Source organism: Periplaneta americana, chromosome 13, assembly GCF_040183065.1.
Source record: "Periplaneta americana isolate PAMFEO1 chromosome 13, P.americana_PAMFEO1_priV1, whole genome shotgun sequence".
NCBI classification, from domain to species: domain Eukaryota; kingdom Metazoa; phylum Arthropoda; class Insecta; order Blattodea; family Blattidae; genus Periplaneta; species Periplaneta americana.
This window is the reverse complement of record NC_091129.1, coordinates 131,576,292-131,595,673: the sequence shown is the minus strand read 5'-3', so window position 1 is coordinate 131,595,673 and position 19,382 is coordinate 131,576,292. Positions and strand designations below refer to the sequence as shown.

The 19,382-nt window shown below is 36.8% G+C and overlaps 2 protein-coding genes across 3 annotated transcripts in view; both read left to right on the top strand.

Moving 5' to 3' along the window:
* Positions 1 to 1,866, top strand: part of LOC138712448 (farnesol dehydrogenase-like) — a 39,216-nt gene extending 37,350 nt beyond the window's left edge. The window contains exon 7 of the mRNA XM_069844273.1: positions 1,527 to 1,866. Within this exon, the coding sequence (XP_069700374.1) occupies positions 1,527 to 1,568 (42 nt within the window). The 3' untranslated portion in view covers positions 1,569 to 1,866. The remainder of the gene's footprint in view (positions 1 to 1,526) is intronic.
* An 11,441-nt stretch (positions 1,867 to 13,307) lies between these two features.
* The window catches only part of LOC138712447 (farnesol dehydrogenase-like), a 46,876-nt gene continuing 40,801 nt past the window's right edge, over positions 13,308 to 19,382 (top strand). Inside the window, exons 1-2 of one of the 2 annotated variants that reach the window (XM_069844271.1) lie at positions 13,308 to 13,459; positions 15,395 to 15,539. In XM_069844271.1, the coding sequence (XP_069700372.1) occupies positions 15,408 to 15,539 (132 nt within the window). In that variant the 5' untranslated portion in view covers positions 13,308 to 13,459; positions 15,395 to 15,407. The remainder of the gene's footprint in view (positions 13,460 to 15,394; positions 15,540 to 19,382) is intronic. The other variant, XM_069844272.1, reaches the window with a different exon arrangement.

Sequence of the window (19,382 nt, the reverse complement as noted above, 5' to 3'; positions counted from 1 at the left end):
TGAGACGCAGCGGGGTAATGCTATGAATGAATATTGATGTCATAAGGTCACACACGTGGGTAAACGCATCTCCATTGGCTATTTCTCAAAGCACAAAGGATAACACTAATACACATACTTATACTACCCTAGTTACAAAATTAGATCACAGTTAATCTCCTGGTCTTTTAATCCCTCCATACAGGAAACGACATATGCAGGAGAGCGCATGTTTTTTTTTAAACTGTCGTTATAACGGAAATATTATCTATCTACTTCGCTCCAATAGATGACGCAATAGTAAGCACATTCCTTTCATTGTTAATCTCCTTGTTGGAGAACGGTAGTACACCCCAAGTGTTTGAATCTGTTCACTTGCTCTACTGCCTCATTTAGAATTCGCAAGTTTATCTTCTATATTTTTCTTCCTATGACCATGGTCTTCGTCTTATTTGCATTTACCTTCATCCGATACTGCTCACAGCTGTCAATTCGCTTCATTAGCATATCCTTTAGTATCATTTCCTCTTCTGCTGACAACGCCATATCATCAGCAAATCTTATGCACTTTATTCTTAAATTTTCTTTAGATTTAGATTTATTTATTTAACCTGGTAGAGATAAGGCCGTCAGGCCTTCTCTGCCCCTCTACCAGGGGATTACAACTATAACATGAACAATAAGATTACAATTAATATTAAATTTACAATTACAATTACAATTACAATAAAAATTAAAGTACGACAAGAATACCTGATTAATGAAAGCTAGACATTTTATCATAGAAGTTAAGAACAAAGAATATTTTTGTATTTACTAAATTACAAATTAAACCTACAATAACAAAATTCTATAGTGATGAAATTACCGGATATTGAGATATTTTGTGGTAGATTAAAAGAACTATTTACAAGAAACCATGTCTGAACGAGTCTCAATTACTGACCAAGTGCCTAGTAAGTTTGCGTTTGAATTGAATTTTATTTCGACAGTCCCTGATGCTAGCAGGTAACGAATTCCAGAGTCTTGGCAGGGCTATTGTGAAAGAGGATGAGTATGAGGAGGTGCGATGGGATGGTATTCTTCTTCCTCCTAATATATCTCCTTCCTCCCATGTTCTAAAAACAGTTCTTTACTAAATCCTCTAAGTAGATGTTGAACAGGCTAGGTGATAAAGGACATTCTTGACGTACTCCTTTTCCAATTTAACCTCCTTCTGACATATCTTCCCCTGTCCTCACTTTCACTCGTTTCATATAAAGATTACTGAAAAGCCTTCTCTCTTTCCAATCCACGCCAACTTTCTTTAGGATCCCCATCAGTTTATTCCAATCCACTCTGTCAAAAGCCTTTTCTAAATCCAGAAATACCACAAACACTTCTTTATTTTTCTCTAGGTATCTTTCGCCGATTGTCCGTAGCAGTCGAATTGCATCTCTCGTACCTTTTCCCTTCCTGAAGCCCTATAGATGTAGTAGCATTACAATGAGTTATGTATAAAATACACTTTTCGCATTTTTACTGATTAGAAGTGATTTTTGCTTCAGATTCACGAGCTAACCATCAAGCCGGTCGGAGAGCCTTTCTAAGCATCCTCTCTGAAGGAAATGGATTCGACACGATGACTCGGAATGCGTCAGATAATTCCAAGCATCAAGATCAACATTTATGAAATTCTTGCTTTTAAACTTTGAACTATATATTTTGTGATTAATAAAATATATTACTAATTATAATAGTCACATTATCTGAGAAAGTGTAATGGTCTAAATATTATGTGAAATTGCCTTAAAGTTCAGTCTTGTGTAAATGAAAAGTTCCTACTGTAAGCAATAATGTCTACTTTCTAAAGTGCACTTAAACAAATAAAGTACTATCAAGGAATAAGCTCTTGTAGTAAAACTCTATAAATGTGTACCTTCCCTTCTGCTCTATATTTATAAGTTTATAACAATATGAATAGGAATACAAGGGAAAGTGACTAATATATATAGTTTATTTAATTTATTTATATAACCCTTTCTTACCTATAGATACCACATGGCAATAATTAACTTTATAGCATTTATACTTTATTTTTACCAACATTTTTAACATTAACCTGACTGTACTCCGAAACACTGTTACCCCCTTCCATTACAGGAATTTGGTGTTACTAGTACAATATGTAAACAAATCATTTTACTAGCTATAGGAGGAGAGAAAAGTAGTGTATCCATTTATGTTACAGGGAAATACAGTATTACGATTTTCAGTTTGATTCATTACTTTTACAATATTTTATCAAACAACAGTAGAATAGTAATTTTTTTCACAAACTCAACTCTTCAGGCGGTTATATTCATTATGTAATGTCTACTTTATTCAGCATATTACTAACCTAATTTATTCCTGAGAATTTTGTGAGCACTTCCGTAAGAAACCCCAATTTCTACAGCTAACTTCTTGACCGACTTATTAGGACCTCGCTGCATCCTTTCTCTAGCATTTTCTACAGCATCTTCTGTCACAGTTAATAAAACCATTTTTTGAAATACTTTCGATTACGATAGGTATAAATCTATGATTTTCCCCACAAATTTCAGAACATTGACCTTTGCTGGCCATCATACACTTTTCTTCCTCTCTTTACACTCTGCTGCTCTAAATGTATCTACCAGGTTAATGACATTTCTACGAAAATACTCCGTAATGATATACTCAGGAAATTGTAAAAAAAAACTGTTGTTCACATTCGGTTATATTGTAATTCCAGTTTCCATCATCGTCCTTCATACCTACAAACAATAAAACAAAACTCTTGTTTAAATAATGATGTTAAGTACCGTACCATATTATAGGGTACCGTACTTTCGGTAACTCTAATCTTCACTTCTGCTCAGTCCACACAGATAAATTCAGTTATGCTACACAAGATACCTGTGTGAAAATAAACTTCAATAATATAAGCACTTTCTTCTATAGAAAATGCAACATATTTCTGAAACACAATGTACTCTGTACGGTTTATTTCACTGCTAGCAACAGCGGCCGTAAGTTTGTGTGACTGAAATCAGCAAGGACATTAGGAAAAGGGGTGGGGGTCAAGTACATTCAGAAACGCAGGCACAATAAAAATTGAAGTAAAAATAAAATGATGTCCCTGTATACTTGTGTGTTACATATGAAGATAAATTTTGCGGGATAACTTCTATTTCAATAAATTTTCATCAATATAATTTTGTTTCAAATGTTGCCACTTCCGTAACTTGGTCACTTAATTGGTCCCAATACAGCTATTTGTTTCAACATGGATTGCTTGTAAATTTAATTTGGGTTAGAAAGGGTTAACTAGCTAGCTAGTGAATACAAATTAAAATTATAAAACAAAAATATTTCTAGTCACTACCATAAGAGCCAGGCTCGTGTACGGTGTGGTATTAGCCAATAAAATAACATAATAGGCCTAATATAATATAACATATACTAACTCTTTAAGAATAATATCAGTTGGGAATACAACTTCATCAGGAAATAAGTTCACGATATCAAGGGCTATATTCAAGAACAGAACGAAAAGAAGAATTCTCGTCACCGTAACTCTCGTCATTGTACCAACTAGTCACTGCAATTTTGTCACCCGGTGTTTTGGTTACTTCGACTTTTTGGTCACGGGATATTTTGATCATCAGTACACAGTTTCTTATAAATATTAATTTATTTCGACAAGTAAAATATTCATAGCTATACTGTATAAAATGTTATGTGATAAATATTTCAAAATTGTCACACAACATAAAATGATACATGATTTACGTTTCAAAATTTCCACCCAAACTGTGTCCGATGGCTATGAAGTATGGTTCAGTGTTAGAAACTCCTGGTTGAGTGTTAGAGAAGGCCGTATGGCCTTAACTGTGCCAGGTTAAATGAACCATTATTATTATTATTATTATTATTATTATTATTATTATCATTATTATTATTATGCGGATGACGTGAATATGTTAGGAGAAAATCCACAAACGATTAGGGAAAACACGGAAATTTTACTTGAAGCAAGTAAAGCGATAGGTTTGGAAGTAAATCCCGAAAAGATAAAGTATATGATTATGTCTCGTGACGGGATATTGTACGAGGTGGAAATATAAAAATTGGAAATTTATCTTTTGAAGAGGTGGAGAAGTTCAAATATCTGGGAGCAACAGTAACAAATATAAATGATACTCGGGAGGAAATTAAACGCAGAATGAATATGGGAAATGCGTGTTGTTATTCGGTTGAGAAGCCTTTATCATCCAGTATGCTGTCAAAAAACCTGAGAGTTAAAATTTATAAAACAGTTATATTACCGGTTGTTCTTTGTGGTTGTGAAACTTGGACTCACACTTTGAAAGAGGAATATAGGTTAAGGGTGTTTGTGAATAAGGTGCTTAGGAAAATATTTGGGGCTAAGAGGGATGAAGTTACAGGAGAATTGAGAAAGTTACACAACGCAGAACTGCACGCATTGTATTCTTCACCTGACATAATTACGAACATTAAATCCAGACGTTTGAGATGGGCAGGGCATGTAGCACGTATGGGCGAATCCAGAAATGCATATAGTGTGTTAGTTGGGAGGCCGGAGGGAAAAAGACCTTTGGGGAGGCCGAGACGTAGATGGGAAGATAATATTAAAATGGATTTGAGGGAGGTGAAATATGATGGTAGAGACTGGATTAATCTTGCTCAGGATAGGGACCAATGGCGGGCTTATGTGAGGGCGGCAATGAACCTCCGGGGGTTCCTTAAAAGCCAGTAAGTAAGTATTATTATTATTATTATTATTATTATTATTATTATTATTATTATGTAAGAACATCATCATCATCTTTATAATCAGGGTATCGTTCTGCGATCCTACTAATCCTTCTCCTCCGCTTTCTTCTTTTTACTGGGTGGGGAATGACCTTCGGAATAACCCTAAAGCCCCTAATACTTCGAGTGAATCGAAATTCCCCTTCGTGATGCTCCATCAGTACAATAAATTTGATAACTAAAATAAGTAAGATCGTCAACTTACGTCTTTTTTTTTTTTTTTTTTTTTGCCAAAGACTTATATATGTATCCACGGAGACAATCTTACAATGACATTTAACTCTCATTAAATTTTTCCAATAAAATATTAAATGTAATCGGTGACGAGAATACCGGTGACTAAAATGTAATCGGTGACAAGAAGGTATAATGACGACATCTCCGATGACGAGAATTCCTAGATCCGAACAGAACAACTGCTTCAATACTTCCTTTCTCAGAAATACTCGATCGGACCAAAACGAAACGAAATACACCCGACAAATATTTCTGCTTCTCATTATAAAACCCATTAAGTATATTATGGACCACACCTTCCGTTATCACCTGCAGGACTCAGATTCATCGCAGCGAGGCCAAAATCATTAATATTAGAAAGGGGCTTTACCAGAGTGTGAGCGATATATGAGTAGCAAATAAAACGTATAATACCCCTTGAAAGAAATTTGTGATACAAAAAATGTAAAATAACGGACAATAGTACATTATGCAACGAGTCTATAATGGTAGTAATTAAGACGCGAGTATGTTTATGAAACGAGCGCAAGCGAGTTTCATAATTTTCATACGAGCGTCTTAATTACAATTTGTAGCGGTCGGCCTTCGTTGGGGCGCCGAAATATGCAGCGGTCGTCTGTCGTCGTCGTCGTTGCCCACGACGCCTTTCCTTGCCCTCGGCTGCCAGCTCAGTCGTATATGGAAAGTATCTCAAGGAGGCACGTCGATGTCAATAATTAACTATGTACACTGATTAATTTTGGGCGCCAGCCTCCTCGAGATTACTCCGGTAGAGGTATGAGGTTCCCAGGTCAGCTGCAAAACGGTCGGGACATGGGGTTTGGGAGACATGCTCGTAGGTTGAAATGATGTAGGCGCACACCAGAAGTTGTTGGTAAGAACTATGAAAACGTTTATTATTATTATTAAGTGTTCGTTTCAGATTAGCAGAAATGCGCGTCCAAGTGTATAATATCTCGCTCTCACTTCCCGCAAGTTGGTATACTAATTTCTGAGTTCACGTAATTATATCTTTTGTACTATAAAACACCAATAATATAACGGATAGTTGATAACGTGATGAGAGAAAAGAATTCAGACTTATAATAATAATGCAACACACGACTTCTTACTACACCCACTAAAAATTTCTAAGTCCGTAAATTGTTATACTTCCGAGTTAGGTTTGCCGAGAATATGTGGAGTGCAACTTCTCCGTACGCTTACTATATGCCTTCTCTCTATCTGCCAAATCTATCCCCTACTTTCAACCACCAAACATAGAATTTCGCCCTCCTATCTATATATCACGTGTCTCTATTAAGAATCCTGATTGGCCATGATTACACTTACGTCACTTAAGACGCGTTCTTCAAAAATTGTTCGTTAACTAGAACATCTCCTACTTCCGGCGTCCTGACAATTCTCTGACATATACCAGATCATCTCTTTTGGAACCTGGCTTGGCGTCATCTTACTGACCACCCGCAGGCAAAGTCCATACATTCCCTCATCAGTCAACTCCACGCCTGGACACATGTTTCCTGTCAGCCTGGCTTCCCTTCGGCCTTCCTGTCCACCTGTTACTTCCGTCTCACATTCTGTAACTTACACGTCCATGCTTCTTACTATCCATATGAGAATATTAACACGAAATACTAATCTAATCAAAACCTCCTTATCCTATACGAGGAACCGTCTCACATTATAGGCAAGTTTCATACGACTTTTTATGCTCGACCATATTTCTAACTTGAAATTATTCATAAGTATTCATGTTATTCTTATCTGACTGGGGAGCGGAACTGACCTTGTCCAATATCTCGTAAATTGTGAGATGTGCGCAGACGCGAAAGTATTGATTTTTTCCGAGACACAAATGTCATTGACCTTGATATAATCTAGAGAGTAAAATAAACATTAACCTTGAAATTGATTTAGACATTGAAAAACGAGATGACAAATTGAATTTATTTGAATATTATTTTCAATTAACGCTAATTATTATAGTAACAGAACATAACCTTCTGCGACGGTATTGGATTTCCAGCCTCCGTGACGTTTCGCTAGTTGTCTTTCGATTGCATATCCGAGATTAATCTATACTTGCGCTTTCATATTGCTACAATGGTGTTTTCTGATTGGTGGAACACTTGAACTTTAATGAATAGGTGTACTTTAATGAGGCCCGTTAAAGGCCTGCTACCAGGTGTATATTTACTACATTTCGGCATGGTCGAGCATAAAATACGATTTGTAGCAACTTATGATTTTATTGGAATCCTTTCTCACTGCATATTGGATAATTATGAAGGTAATAGCGTATATTTAGCACGACTTGCGGGTCATCCAAAACCCCGACCTCCACTCCACTGTGTGTGTGCGTGCGTGCGTGTGTGTATGTGTCCTTATATGCTCAATCACGTGTGGCCCACTATATACAATACCTATCTCAGTCACAACAACCTCATACAATACCGGGGTGCCTATATTGGTGTTACGGACTTGCGAGCTATAACGGATAACGTGAAATTTCCTCTTGATAGACGACGCCCGAAGATTAATAAAATTTATTCAATCTTTCCATTTATCGTATATTGTGTAACTCATACACTTGTGATGTACAATGTCGCAATGGTTTTTCTCGGGTTTATTCCATTTCCCCTTCATAGGCATACACGTCATTCCGTCCCATCTCTATTCCATTCTAATATTCTTAAGCTGGGTCTACACTATACAACAAAACACGTTATATAACAAACTTTGTATGCAACATGTTTCTTTAACTTGCTATATGTTATATTTGTGTTGGTATCAAAATAACATTCTTGTAACAAATTATATAACTCGATAAATGAAATAAATGTCACGTTTTAAAATGGCGTCGAGGGCAGATGATCTAGTTCATGCTGTTGCTGCTTACGTGATTCTGGCAGGAAGTAGTAGGCCTTGTAAACGAAAATTTTGGGTGCCACCATCTTTACAAGCTATAAAACAATACAGTAGAAGTAACCTTTAAGCAGATCTTAAGAGAGATGCTAGTGATTCCTTAGCAGAAGAACTTAGATGTGATGGACGTTTCAAAAACTTTGCCAGAATGGTCAGTTCTGATTTTGAATATCTTATAAACGCAATCGGACATAAGATAAGTAAGAAAGACACTTCATTTCGAGATGCAATACTGGCGAGAGAAGCCGCTACTTTAAGATTTCTTCCAAGTGGAGATTTTTACAAACTTTTAAGCTATTTGCTCAAATTATCCAAGCAGAGCATATCCAAGATTGTGCCAGAGTATATGAAGCTATCACTGACTCATTTTGTCTCTTACAAACAAGAGCAAATTGAAGTACACCCATTTTGATTAGTAGTGAGCGTTTGCTCCATATCCATTTTTCCCTTTCTTTAATTCCATCTGGGCTAAAGCAGGGAGATGCACTATCACCTTTACTTTTGAACTTCGCTTTAGAATAGGCGTATGCCATTAGGAAAGTTCAGGATAACAGGCAGGGTTTGGAATTCAACGGGTTACATCAGCTTCTTGTCAATGCGGATGACGTGAATATGTTAGGAGAAAATCCACAAACGATTAGGGAAAACACGGAAATTTTACTTGAAGCAAGTAAAGCGATCGGTTTGGAAGTAAATCCCGAAAAGACAAAGTATATGATTATGTCTCGTGACGAGAATATTGTACCAAATGGAAATATAAAAATTGAAGATTTCTCCTTCGAAGGGGTGGAAAAATTCAAATATCTTGGAGCAACAGTAACAAATATAAATGACACTCGGGAGGAAATTAAACGCAGAATAAATATGGGAAATGCATGTTATTCGGTTGAGAAGCTTTTATCATCAAGTCTGCTGTCAAAAAATCTGAAAGTTAGAATTTATAAAACAGTTATATTATCGGTTGTTCTGTATGGTTGTGAAACTTGGACCCTCACTCTGAGAGAGAAACATAGGTTAAGGGTGTTTGAGAATAAGGTGCTTAGGAAAATATTTGGGGCTAAGTTACAGGAGAATGGAGAAAGTTACACAACGCAGAACTGCACGCATTGTATTCTTCACCTGACATAATTAGGAACATTAAATCCAGACGTTTGAGATGGGCAAGGCATGTAGCACGTATGGGCGAATCCAGGATTGCATATAGAGTGTTAGTTGGGGGGACCGGAGGGAAAAAGACCTGTGGGGAGGCCGAGACGTAGATGGGAGGATAATATTAAAATGGATTTGAGGGAGGTGGGATATGATGATAGGAACTGGATTAATCTTGCACAGGATAGGGACCGATGGCGGGCTTATGTGAGGGCGGCAATGAACCTTCGGGTTCCTTAAAAGCCATTTTTAAGTAAGTAAGTAAGTAACTGACCAATAAGTATTTTCATTTTGTTTTCAACCTCTTGCACATCCATTTTCATATTAACACCCAATTCAGCCCATGCGTCGTGCTTTTTATTTGTCTTTGTAGTCCATATCAGTCGCGGATCCCATAATACCCGTTTTTCTCTGTATAGCTCAATTAACTCATAAGTTGCAGTCTTGTTTCACTACATTATGCCAAGTTGACTTCGGAACACAGATGAATAATCACGCCAAGAGCACAGACAATGCATACAAGATACTACGCAGTAATGCAAAACACATGACGTCATGATTCCAGCAGCTCGTACCTTTTTGTGCAGCGGGTGTCTTTTATAACAAGTTACCTGCTGCGCAAACATGTTATACAGGGTCATCATTTTATTTTTACTTCAATTTTTATTGTATCAGAGTTTTTGAATATACTTCACTCCTACCCATTCTACTAATAAAGTTCCAACTGTCCTCCACACAGAATCCAGGCCGCATATAGTAAACAGCACTGAGTTAGTGAGTATAGTACGTTCCAGAAATATGTTCGCGTTTTCCAGTGACGAAAGAGCTTTCAATATTGAATCATATTTTCGCACAGGTTCTGTCCGTTTGCCTACGTCGCATCCCGATTTCCCCCACCTGCTTATGTTCGCCCCTCTGTAAAAGCTGGGCTGTCTTAGCTCTTTTCTGAAAACATTAATTTCTGTTAGGAATTCGACGTTTACTTAATATTACACAACTGTTTAAAATTACTTAAATAAAAGGACCTCTTTAAGTAATTAACTGTCACGTGATTTCCCCCCTCTCTAAGATCCTGCGGCATAACCACTTCAACGGACAGTAGATAGCATTTCTGAGTAATTTTATCTGTGCGGGTCGGGCAGAAGTGAAGATTCAATTTACAGTACGTAAGGTACGTATAGGCCAGTCTCTATCTGATACTTTTCCAATTCACTGCGGGCTAAAGCAGGGAGATGCACTATCACCTTTACTTTTTAACTTCGCTCTAGTATATGCCATTAGGAAAGTTCAGGATAACACAGAGGGTTTGGAATTGAACGGGTTACATCAGCTTCTTGTCTATGCGGATGACGTGAATATGTTAGCAGAAAATCCACAAACGATTAGGGAAAACGCGGAAATTCTAGTTGAAGCAAATAAAGCGATTGGGTTGGAAGTAAATCCCGAAAAGACTAAGTAAATGATTATGTCTCGTGACCCGAATATAGTACGAAATGGAACTATAAAAATTGGAGATTTATCCTTCGAAGAGGTGGACAAATTCGAATATCTTGGATCAACAGTAACAAACATAAATGACACTCGGGAGGAAATTAAACGCAGAATAAATATGGGAAATGCGTGTTATTATTCGGTAGAGAAGGTTTTGTCATCTAGTCTTCTGTCAAAAAATCTGAAAGTTAAAATTTATAAAGCAGTTATATTATCGGTTGTTCTGTATGGCTGTGAAACTTGGACTCCTACTTTGAGAGAGGAACAGAGATGAAGGGTGTTTGAGAACAAGATTCTTAGGAAAATATTTGGGGCTAAGAGTGATGAAGTTACAGGAGAATGGAGAAAGTTACACAATGCAGAGCTGCACGCATTTTATACTTCACCTGACATAATTAGGACCATAAAATCCATACGTTTGAGATGGGCAGGACATGTAGCACGTATGGGCGAATCCAGAAATGCATATAGAGTGTAAGTTGGAAGGCCGGGGGGCAAAAGACCTTTGGGGAGGCCGAGACATAGATGGGAAGATAATATTAAAATGGATTTGAGGGAGGTAGGATATGATGGTAGAGACTGGATTAATCTTGCTCAGGATAGGGACCAATGCCGGGCTTATGTGAGGGCGGCAATGAACCTCCGGGTTCCTTAAAAGCCAGTAAGTAAGTACGTAAGTAAGTAAGGTACTCTTTTATAGAGTAGGTACAGAATTATTTCAACATGAGTTACCAGTACGAAGGACGAAACTGGTAATTGGAATTAGATGCAATAGTCTATAGTGCGATAATATGCACAAAAGAACTGAAGCCTGTATCGATATGAACGGCCACATTTTCCATAATGTGTTTAAATATTCATATTATGATTGTTTTTCAATTTAACTCCTTTCTCTATATTGTACGCTAATTTACTATAGACAGTATATTATACACTGCATAATGAATACGTTCGCATGGATAACTTATTCTTAATACAGTACTGTGTTTTAATTAAGCAAAAACCTAATGAAAATTATCGAACTCAAAATCGGGATATTTTCTAGTTTACGTAAATGGATGAACTACTTTTCTTCCCTCCTATACCTAGTAGAGTGATTAATTGTTTGTGTTTTACGTCAGTATCATCGAACTACAGTCGTGGAAGGGGATAGCCAGGTTAATATTTAAAATGTTAGTAAAAATAAAATGATGTCCCTGTATAACGATGTTTTATAACATCCTTTGACCTTTATCGACACCCGATGGATAACATATAACTTGCTATATAACACAAAAAAACTCATGTTATATAACATTTTCTTCCCGTCTCTACAACAAGTTATACAGGGACATCATTTTATTTTTACTAACATTTTTAATATTAACCTGTCTATACCTTTAGAGAACCGGAAACATCGCTTGCTTCCCCCTCCAAGACTGGAGTTCGATGATACTGGCGTAAAACACAAATCACTCTACTAGGTATAGGAAGGAAGAAAAGTAGTTCATCCATTTACGTATACTAGGAAATATCGCGATTTTGAGTTTGATAATTTTCATTAGGTTTTTCTTTAATCAAAGGACAGTACTGTATTAAGAATAAGTGTTTTTACTCACGACGTGAGTTATCCATGCGAACGTATTCATTATGCAGTGTATATTATACTGTCTACAGCACATTAGCGTACAATATCGAGAAAGAAGTTAAATTGAAAAATAATCATAATATGAATATTTAAACACAATTTTGAAAATGGTGGCCGTTCATTTCGATATAGGCTTCAGTTCTTTTGTGCATATTATCGCACTATAGATTATTGCATCTAATTCCAATTGCCAGTTTCGTCCTTCGTAGTAGTAACTCATGTTGAAATAATTCTGTACCTACTCTACGTACTGTAAATTCAATCTTCACTTCTGCCCGACCCGAAAATATAAAATTACTCAGACATGCTATCTACTGTCCGTCCAAGTGGTTATGCCGCAGGATTGTAGAAAGGGAGGAAATCACTTGACAGTTAATTACTTAACGAGACCCTTTTATTTAAGTTAAATTAAACATCTGTATAATATTACGTTAACTTCCAATTCCTAAGAGAAATTAATGTTTATCAGAAAAGAGCTAAGACAGCCCAGCTATTACAGAGGGGCGAACATAAGCAGGTGGGGGAAATCGGGATGCGACGTAGGCAAACGGACAGTACCTGTGCGAAAATATGATTCAATATTGAAAGCTCTTTCGTCACTGGAAAACGCGAACATAGGCTATTTCTGGAACGTACTATACTCAGTAACTCAGTACTGCTTACTATCTGCGGTCTTGGTTCTGTGTGGAGTTGGAACTTCCTTAGTAGAAGGGGTGGGAGTGAAGTACATTCAAAAACTCAGGTACAATAAAAATTGAAGTAAAAATAAAATGATGTCCCTGTATAACTTTGTTATAGGCTATAACGTGTTTTGTTATATAGTGTGAACCCAGCTTTAGCATTTCTCAGGTCACTGGCGACGTGCGAACGAGGCTGGTTTAGGGATACGTGGTGTTGGTTGTGCTGTATGCTACCTACAGCGAATCATAGCTTAGTATACCGGTGTGGGTGGAAATGAACCTAGCTGGAGGTTGGCACAGCACAAGAGATGAGCAATGGTCATAGTGCTGGACCATAATGACCTTCCTCCCTCAATAGCACAACACACATTATCCAAGTTACAGATAATTACATTAAAAATAAGCCTCGCAGTACAATTATTAAGACGTGCTTTGTAAACACGTGATTACTTAAGCTGAAAGCAACCGTCAACAAGACCAGTCGGTTCCTCGCCTTCAAGAGAGTGCACGCAAGGACGCAGAGAAACAAGTAAGCATCCCCTCTCATTTCTATCGCTCCTTCTATTTGTTTAATGTCTAAGAAAAAATAATGTATTCTATTGGAACTGCGGTTTTTTAATGCTGACAGAGTTATAAAGTAGGCTGTTAGTTTATAATAATCCGCTCCTATTGGTGTTGTAGAACAAAATGTTAGCATCAAAATAATATGCTGCTGATTGATGCTGAAAGTGTTGTCATACGTAGAATTTATTCCTCGGCGTAGGGATTTTTCACGTGAAAAGATGTACGAATCTTTTTAATTAATAACAAATGTAGGGATTTTCAGTGTGTGCTTTCTATTAAAGTGATTCTGCCAATATTAACTCTGTATTTTGAAGTAGGTAATGTAATGATGGATTCCATATTCAGTTGTTCTAGAATGTGTCCATTCTTTTTACGATCCCATCCCACCCGCAGTTCTACAGGGACATCATTTTATTTTTACCAACATTTCTAATATTAATCTGGTTATACCTTTACATTAACGGTTGAGAACCGGAAATACCTTTTGCTACCTCCTTCCACGACTGGAGTTCGATGATACTGGCATAAAATACAAACAAATCACTTTACTAGGTATAGGAGGGAAGAAAAGTAGTTCATCCATTTACGTAAACTAAAAAATACCGCGATTTTGGGTTTGATAATTTTTATTAGGTTTTTGTTTAATCATAATACAATACAGTATTAACAATAAGTGTTTTCACTTACTTACGAACTGAGCTGTCCATTCGCACGTATTCATTATACAGTGTATATTATACTGTCTACAGCACATTAGCGTACAATATAGAGAATGAAGTTAAATTGGAAAATAATCATAAAACGGATATTTAAACACATTTTTGAAAATGGTGGCCGTTCATTTCGATACAGGCTTCAGTTCTTTTGTGCATATTATCGCAGTATAAGCCTATTGTACTTAATTCCAATTACCAGTTTCGTCCTTCGTTAGTAACTCAGGTTGAAATAGTTCTATACCTACTCTATAAAAGAGCACCTTACGTACTGTAAATTCACTCTTCACTTCCGCCCGATCCGAAAAGATAAAATTACTCAGACATGCTATCTACTGTCCGTCCAAGTGGTTTTGTCGCAGGGTCGTAGAAAGGGGGGAAATGACGTGACAGTAATTACTTAACGAGGCCCTTTTATTTAAGTTATTTTAAACAGTCGTATAATAATACGTAAACGTTCAATTCTAAACAGAAATTAATGTTTTCAGAAAAGAGCTAAGACAGCCCAGCCACTAGCCTTTATAGAGGGGCGAGCAGAAGCGGGTGGGGGAAACTGGGATGCGACTTAGGCAAACGGACGACAGTACCTGTGCAAAAATATGATTCAATATTGAAATCTCTTTCGTCACTGGAAAACGAGATCATATTTCTGGAACGTACTATACTCACTAACTCAGTACTGTTTACTATAACTGTAAGGCTACTTTGACTGTATACGCGGCTTGTGTGGAGGACGGTTGGTAGTTTACTAGTAGAGGGGTGGGAGTGAAGTACATTAAAAAACTCAGGTACAATAAAAATTGAAGTAAAAATAAAACGATGTTCCTGTACTCATGGAGAGCATTTCTGCCGCTGTGATTGTCGATACATCTCGTGCTCTGATGGTTCATGCTTCAACCTGGTCTCTTTCTGTACTAAATTTAGTTTTGAATAGATATGATTATCTTAACTGCATCACAAAGTTTGTAAAAGAATATGACAACATTTTATAACATGTTTATCTATTTCTCTAAAGAACCAAAGCCGTCAAAGAGATGACTTAATCTTTCACAAACAAGAATATGTCTGTAATTTTACTACCTTGCCTATTTAGTAATAAATTAATAGTGTACAATTATTACCATAGAAATAAATTTATTTGAAGAAACTCCTATCAAAATAACAATGCCGATCCTTTGAATTTTCAGTTTCAGAGACAAAATGCAGAGGTGGCAAGGTCGTGTTGCCGTGGTGACGGGTGCCAGTGCAGGAATTGGTGCAGAGATCGCCAAGGACCTGGTGAAGCATGGCATGAAGGTGGTGGGCATCGCCCGCAGAGTCGAAAGAGTAGAGGTGAGGAAAACTGATATTATGACTCACAAACCTTCGTGAATGCATCGCAATATATACGTGAGAAACAGTGTTAAAACTATAAAGATCTTTCTTGTTTCGAAGAAAACTCGTTGGGAAACAATGTCATTCCCACAAATCCCCATCCTCTTGTGAGCATATGTTACACACAATTTTTCACGTGCTTAAACTGTACAGTAGTGGCAAAAAAACCGAACCGACCCTTGTAGCTGATTTCTTGTTCACTCCAGAGCACGATAGACTGGTAATTAAGACTTTCTTGGTTCGAATCCTGCCTGGGAAGGAAACTTTTTTTTTTGTTCCTTATTCAAATTTATTCCCAATACTTTCCGATTGCTGGTAAAATTCATGTTCTGTGAATAATAAGTTAATTAAGTAGTAAAATATCGCTGCAATCGAAAAGTATTGGGAATAAATTTGAATAAGGAACAAAAAAAAGTTTCCTTACCAGGCAGGATTCGAACCACGAAAGTTTTAGTTGCCAGTCTCTCGTGCTCTGGAGTGAACAAGGCTCCAAAATCAGCTACAAGGGTCGGTCCGGTTTGTTTTGCCACTACCGTACAGTGCAAGAGGATGGTTTCGTCTTATAATTACTTCGAATCCTCGCGACTCGCAACTCTTATTCTATACAATATTTAGAATTGCTGTGGTCAAAATTCTTACAGTGATTATTGATTCAATATGATAATGATAATAATAATAATAATAATAATAATAATAATAATAATAATAATAATAATAATCCTTCGGAATATGTATGATAACAACTTTCTTGTGTTAAATATTATTAACGTACCTTGTTAACATGTTTTTCGACCTATTTTCGGTCATCTTCGGAACTGGTAGTTGTTGGTCTCGGTGCCTCTTGTTTTCTATGTGGGTGCGTTCGTAGTGTAGAGTCAAAGAGTGTATGTGTTTTGAAATTGTGTTGTGTGTTGAGAATATCGTTGGGGTGTGTTTTCGTGTGTCTGTATAACAATATGAACAATATGAAATATACAGACACACGAAAACACACCCCAGCGATATTCTCAACACACAACTCAATTTCAAAACACATACACTCTTTGACTCTACACTACGAACGCACCCACATAGAAAACAAGAGGCACCGAGACCAACAACGACCAGTTCCAAAGATTACCGAAAATAGGTCGAAATATGTTAACAAGGTACGTTAATAATATTTAACACAACAAAGTTATTATCATACATATTCCGAAGTGATACAGTGTTAAAAGTTGTGTAATCAAAATGTATGAATAATAATCCGTGGCGCCACAGCCCTTGAAGGGCTCAGACCGATCAGCCGGCTGCTGACCTCACGTTCACATGACGAAGCAGAGGTGGACGATCATCCAACCAGAACGGAGGTATCGTATGGTTAGCACGATGATCACCCCAGCCGTTATAGCTGGCTTTCGCAGCCGGATTTCGCTACACGTTGTAGCTCCCCAAGTGCATCACGATGCTGGATGGGCACCGGTCCCATACACTGGCCGAAATTTCGTGAGAAAATTTCTTTCCCCATGAGGACTCGAATCAGCGCGCATTCCGTAACACGAGTCTTTGGTAGAATGCATTAGACCACGACGCCACGGCGCGGGACTCAATATGATAATAAATGCAAATCAATCAGTTGTAGGATCACATTTATAAAAATCGTTAAAAAATTTAAAATACAGACGTGTAAATTAAAATCAGCAGACTGTATTTAACGATTGCTATAATAAGCTCTCACCCATTAAAAGTCATGTCAACACACGATTACAACTCTCCTGTAAGATATAAATAGAACTCTGCAAACTTATCTATGAAAGCATTGATCCTGACCCAGAGCATTCCGAATCAAAGCTCAGAATAACATGTACAGAAAGAATTCACAAAGAGCGTAGTGATAAGTATCATCGGGGCTGCCAGATTTCATTAAGCGACGCTCAGCGGACACGACTGATAGATTTACAAATACAATAAAGAGGCTGGCGAGACCAGGTAACTCGATTATCTTAGTGCGGTACAATTGAAAACTGAATATGTAAAAGCGAAAGAGTACTGGTAATGGTATAGGTGAGAGCGGCATCAATCGAAGTAAAACTGACACGCGATTAAATCATAGCGACAAATAACAAACTAACTTAGAGTCCCGTCGTTCTAATTTCCGGCAGCAATCACATTGCAGGTCGGTTACATTTAAACGTGTGCGTCTTGTGATGAAGATGTTAAGCATTTCCTAAGGCTGGATAAATACTTAATATATAATCGCCCGCCATTTTGGCTCTTTCGTTGGCGTTCGCAGGAAGCACACGAGGACGTTATTTGCCGTTCAATTATTTGCTGAATTACAGTGCGTTTGATTTATTATCATAGGAGCTACGACATGATAATGTTTAACGGTGTGGCAAATAGATTCCTCGTCTGGTAGCTCGGCAACGAAAGAACAAAAATGGCGAACGATACTACCTATCTAGACTTTATAGAGCCTTGACTTCCTAAGACGTAAGCAAAGAGGAGGAGTCACGCCGGGAATAACAGCGTCGCGAAAAACATATCACATACTGTACATTTACATTATTGGGTGTATTCAACTGTTTTCTAGGTCCCAGATACACTGCAAGTGACTTGATTTATTGTACACGATCTTAAGGTTCAGATTGGTTAAAATAATTAAAAAACCATTATAAACGGAAATCTTCTTTTTAACTCTAAAAAATAAAATAATGTTTCAGTTCCCACCAATCTCAACATCGTCTCTTTTTTCACTCAGTTATTATTGGGTATTATTATTATTATTATTATTATTATTATTATCATCATCATCATCATCATCATCATCATCATCATCATCTTTATGCGACCTTTTTCTTAAGTATTTTGTCTACAAAGTATGTATAGCCTATTTATGTATGTTTCTATCTAGTCTTCTTAAGAATGTGATCTTAATGCAAGAATTTTAAATTTTATTTTATAAACAGTAGAGATTTATATTTTTGTGATTTGCCCGCTATGTATAACCTGTGTAGGCCTAACCAGAATCTTAAGTTTTAATTCAGAAAAAATAGGTATGTTTGGTGAAGAATGTAAAATTGTATGTCATTTTCAAGTCTTTCTATCAAAACGAAACTGTCCCCGAACACGAGCTTTGCTCTTTTGGGGTACTTTAATGTAGCGTATTTATGTAGGCTATATGTTATTATTAAATAAATCTAAATTTAAATCTAGTTTCCTAAATCTGTACCTATTTTGGCTCTACGACGATTTAAAGCCCCTCAGGATGAATTTAAAGAGACCAGCGCGTGCGTGGATCTGCAGCCCTTTAAACTGACATTCAGCTGTCATTTTGACAGACTTCGTTCTTCATTCTAATTAAATTTACTTTTCATTCAGTTCATATTTCGTGCTGTTATGTAGGAGAAAAATGTGTGTAATAGACATATATTTCGATATCGATAGTATATAGTCTATCATATTATATATGCTGTACTTTGGTACATGTTTTTTCGATTTTCCAATTTTCAACATTTTTTAACATTCAAAATGCTCTAATGAATTCCGTTTTTCTCCAATATCCGTGAAAGTTTTCACAGAAGTCCAGAAAAGCATATGAAGTAAATGACGTATGTATTTTCCTCTGCTATTGAAAATATTCAAATCCCCATGCGTTGAGGATGTGATAAGTTTTAAAGAATTGAAAAATTAACAACTGAAGGTGTAAATATTTTTTTTCTCAAGAATTAATTGGAACGTATGTCATATCTTACATACAGGGTGATTCATTAGGATTTACCGTCCCTTGCGGAGCTTATTTCCGAAGACATTCTGAGCAAA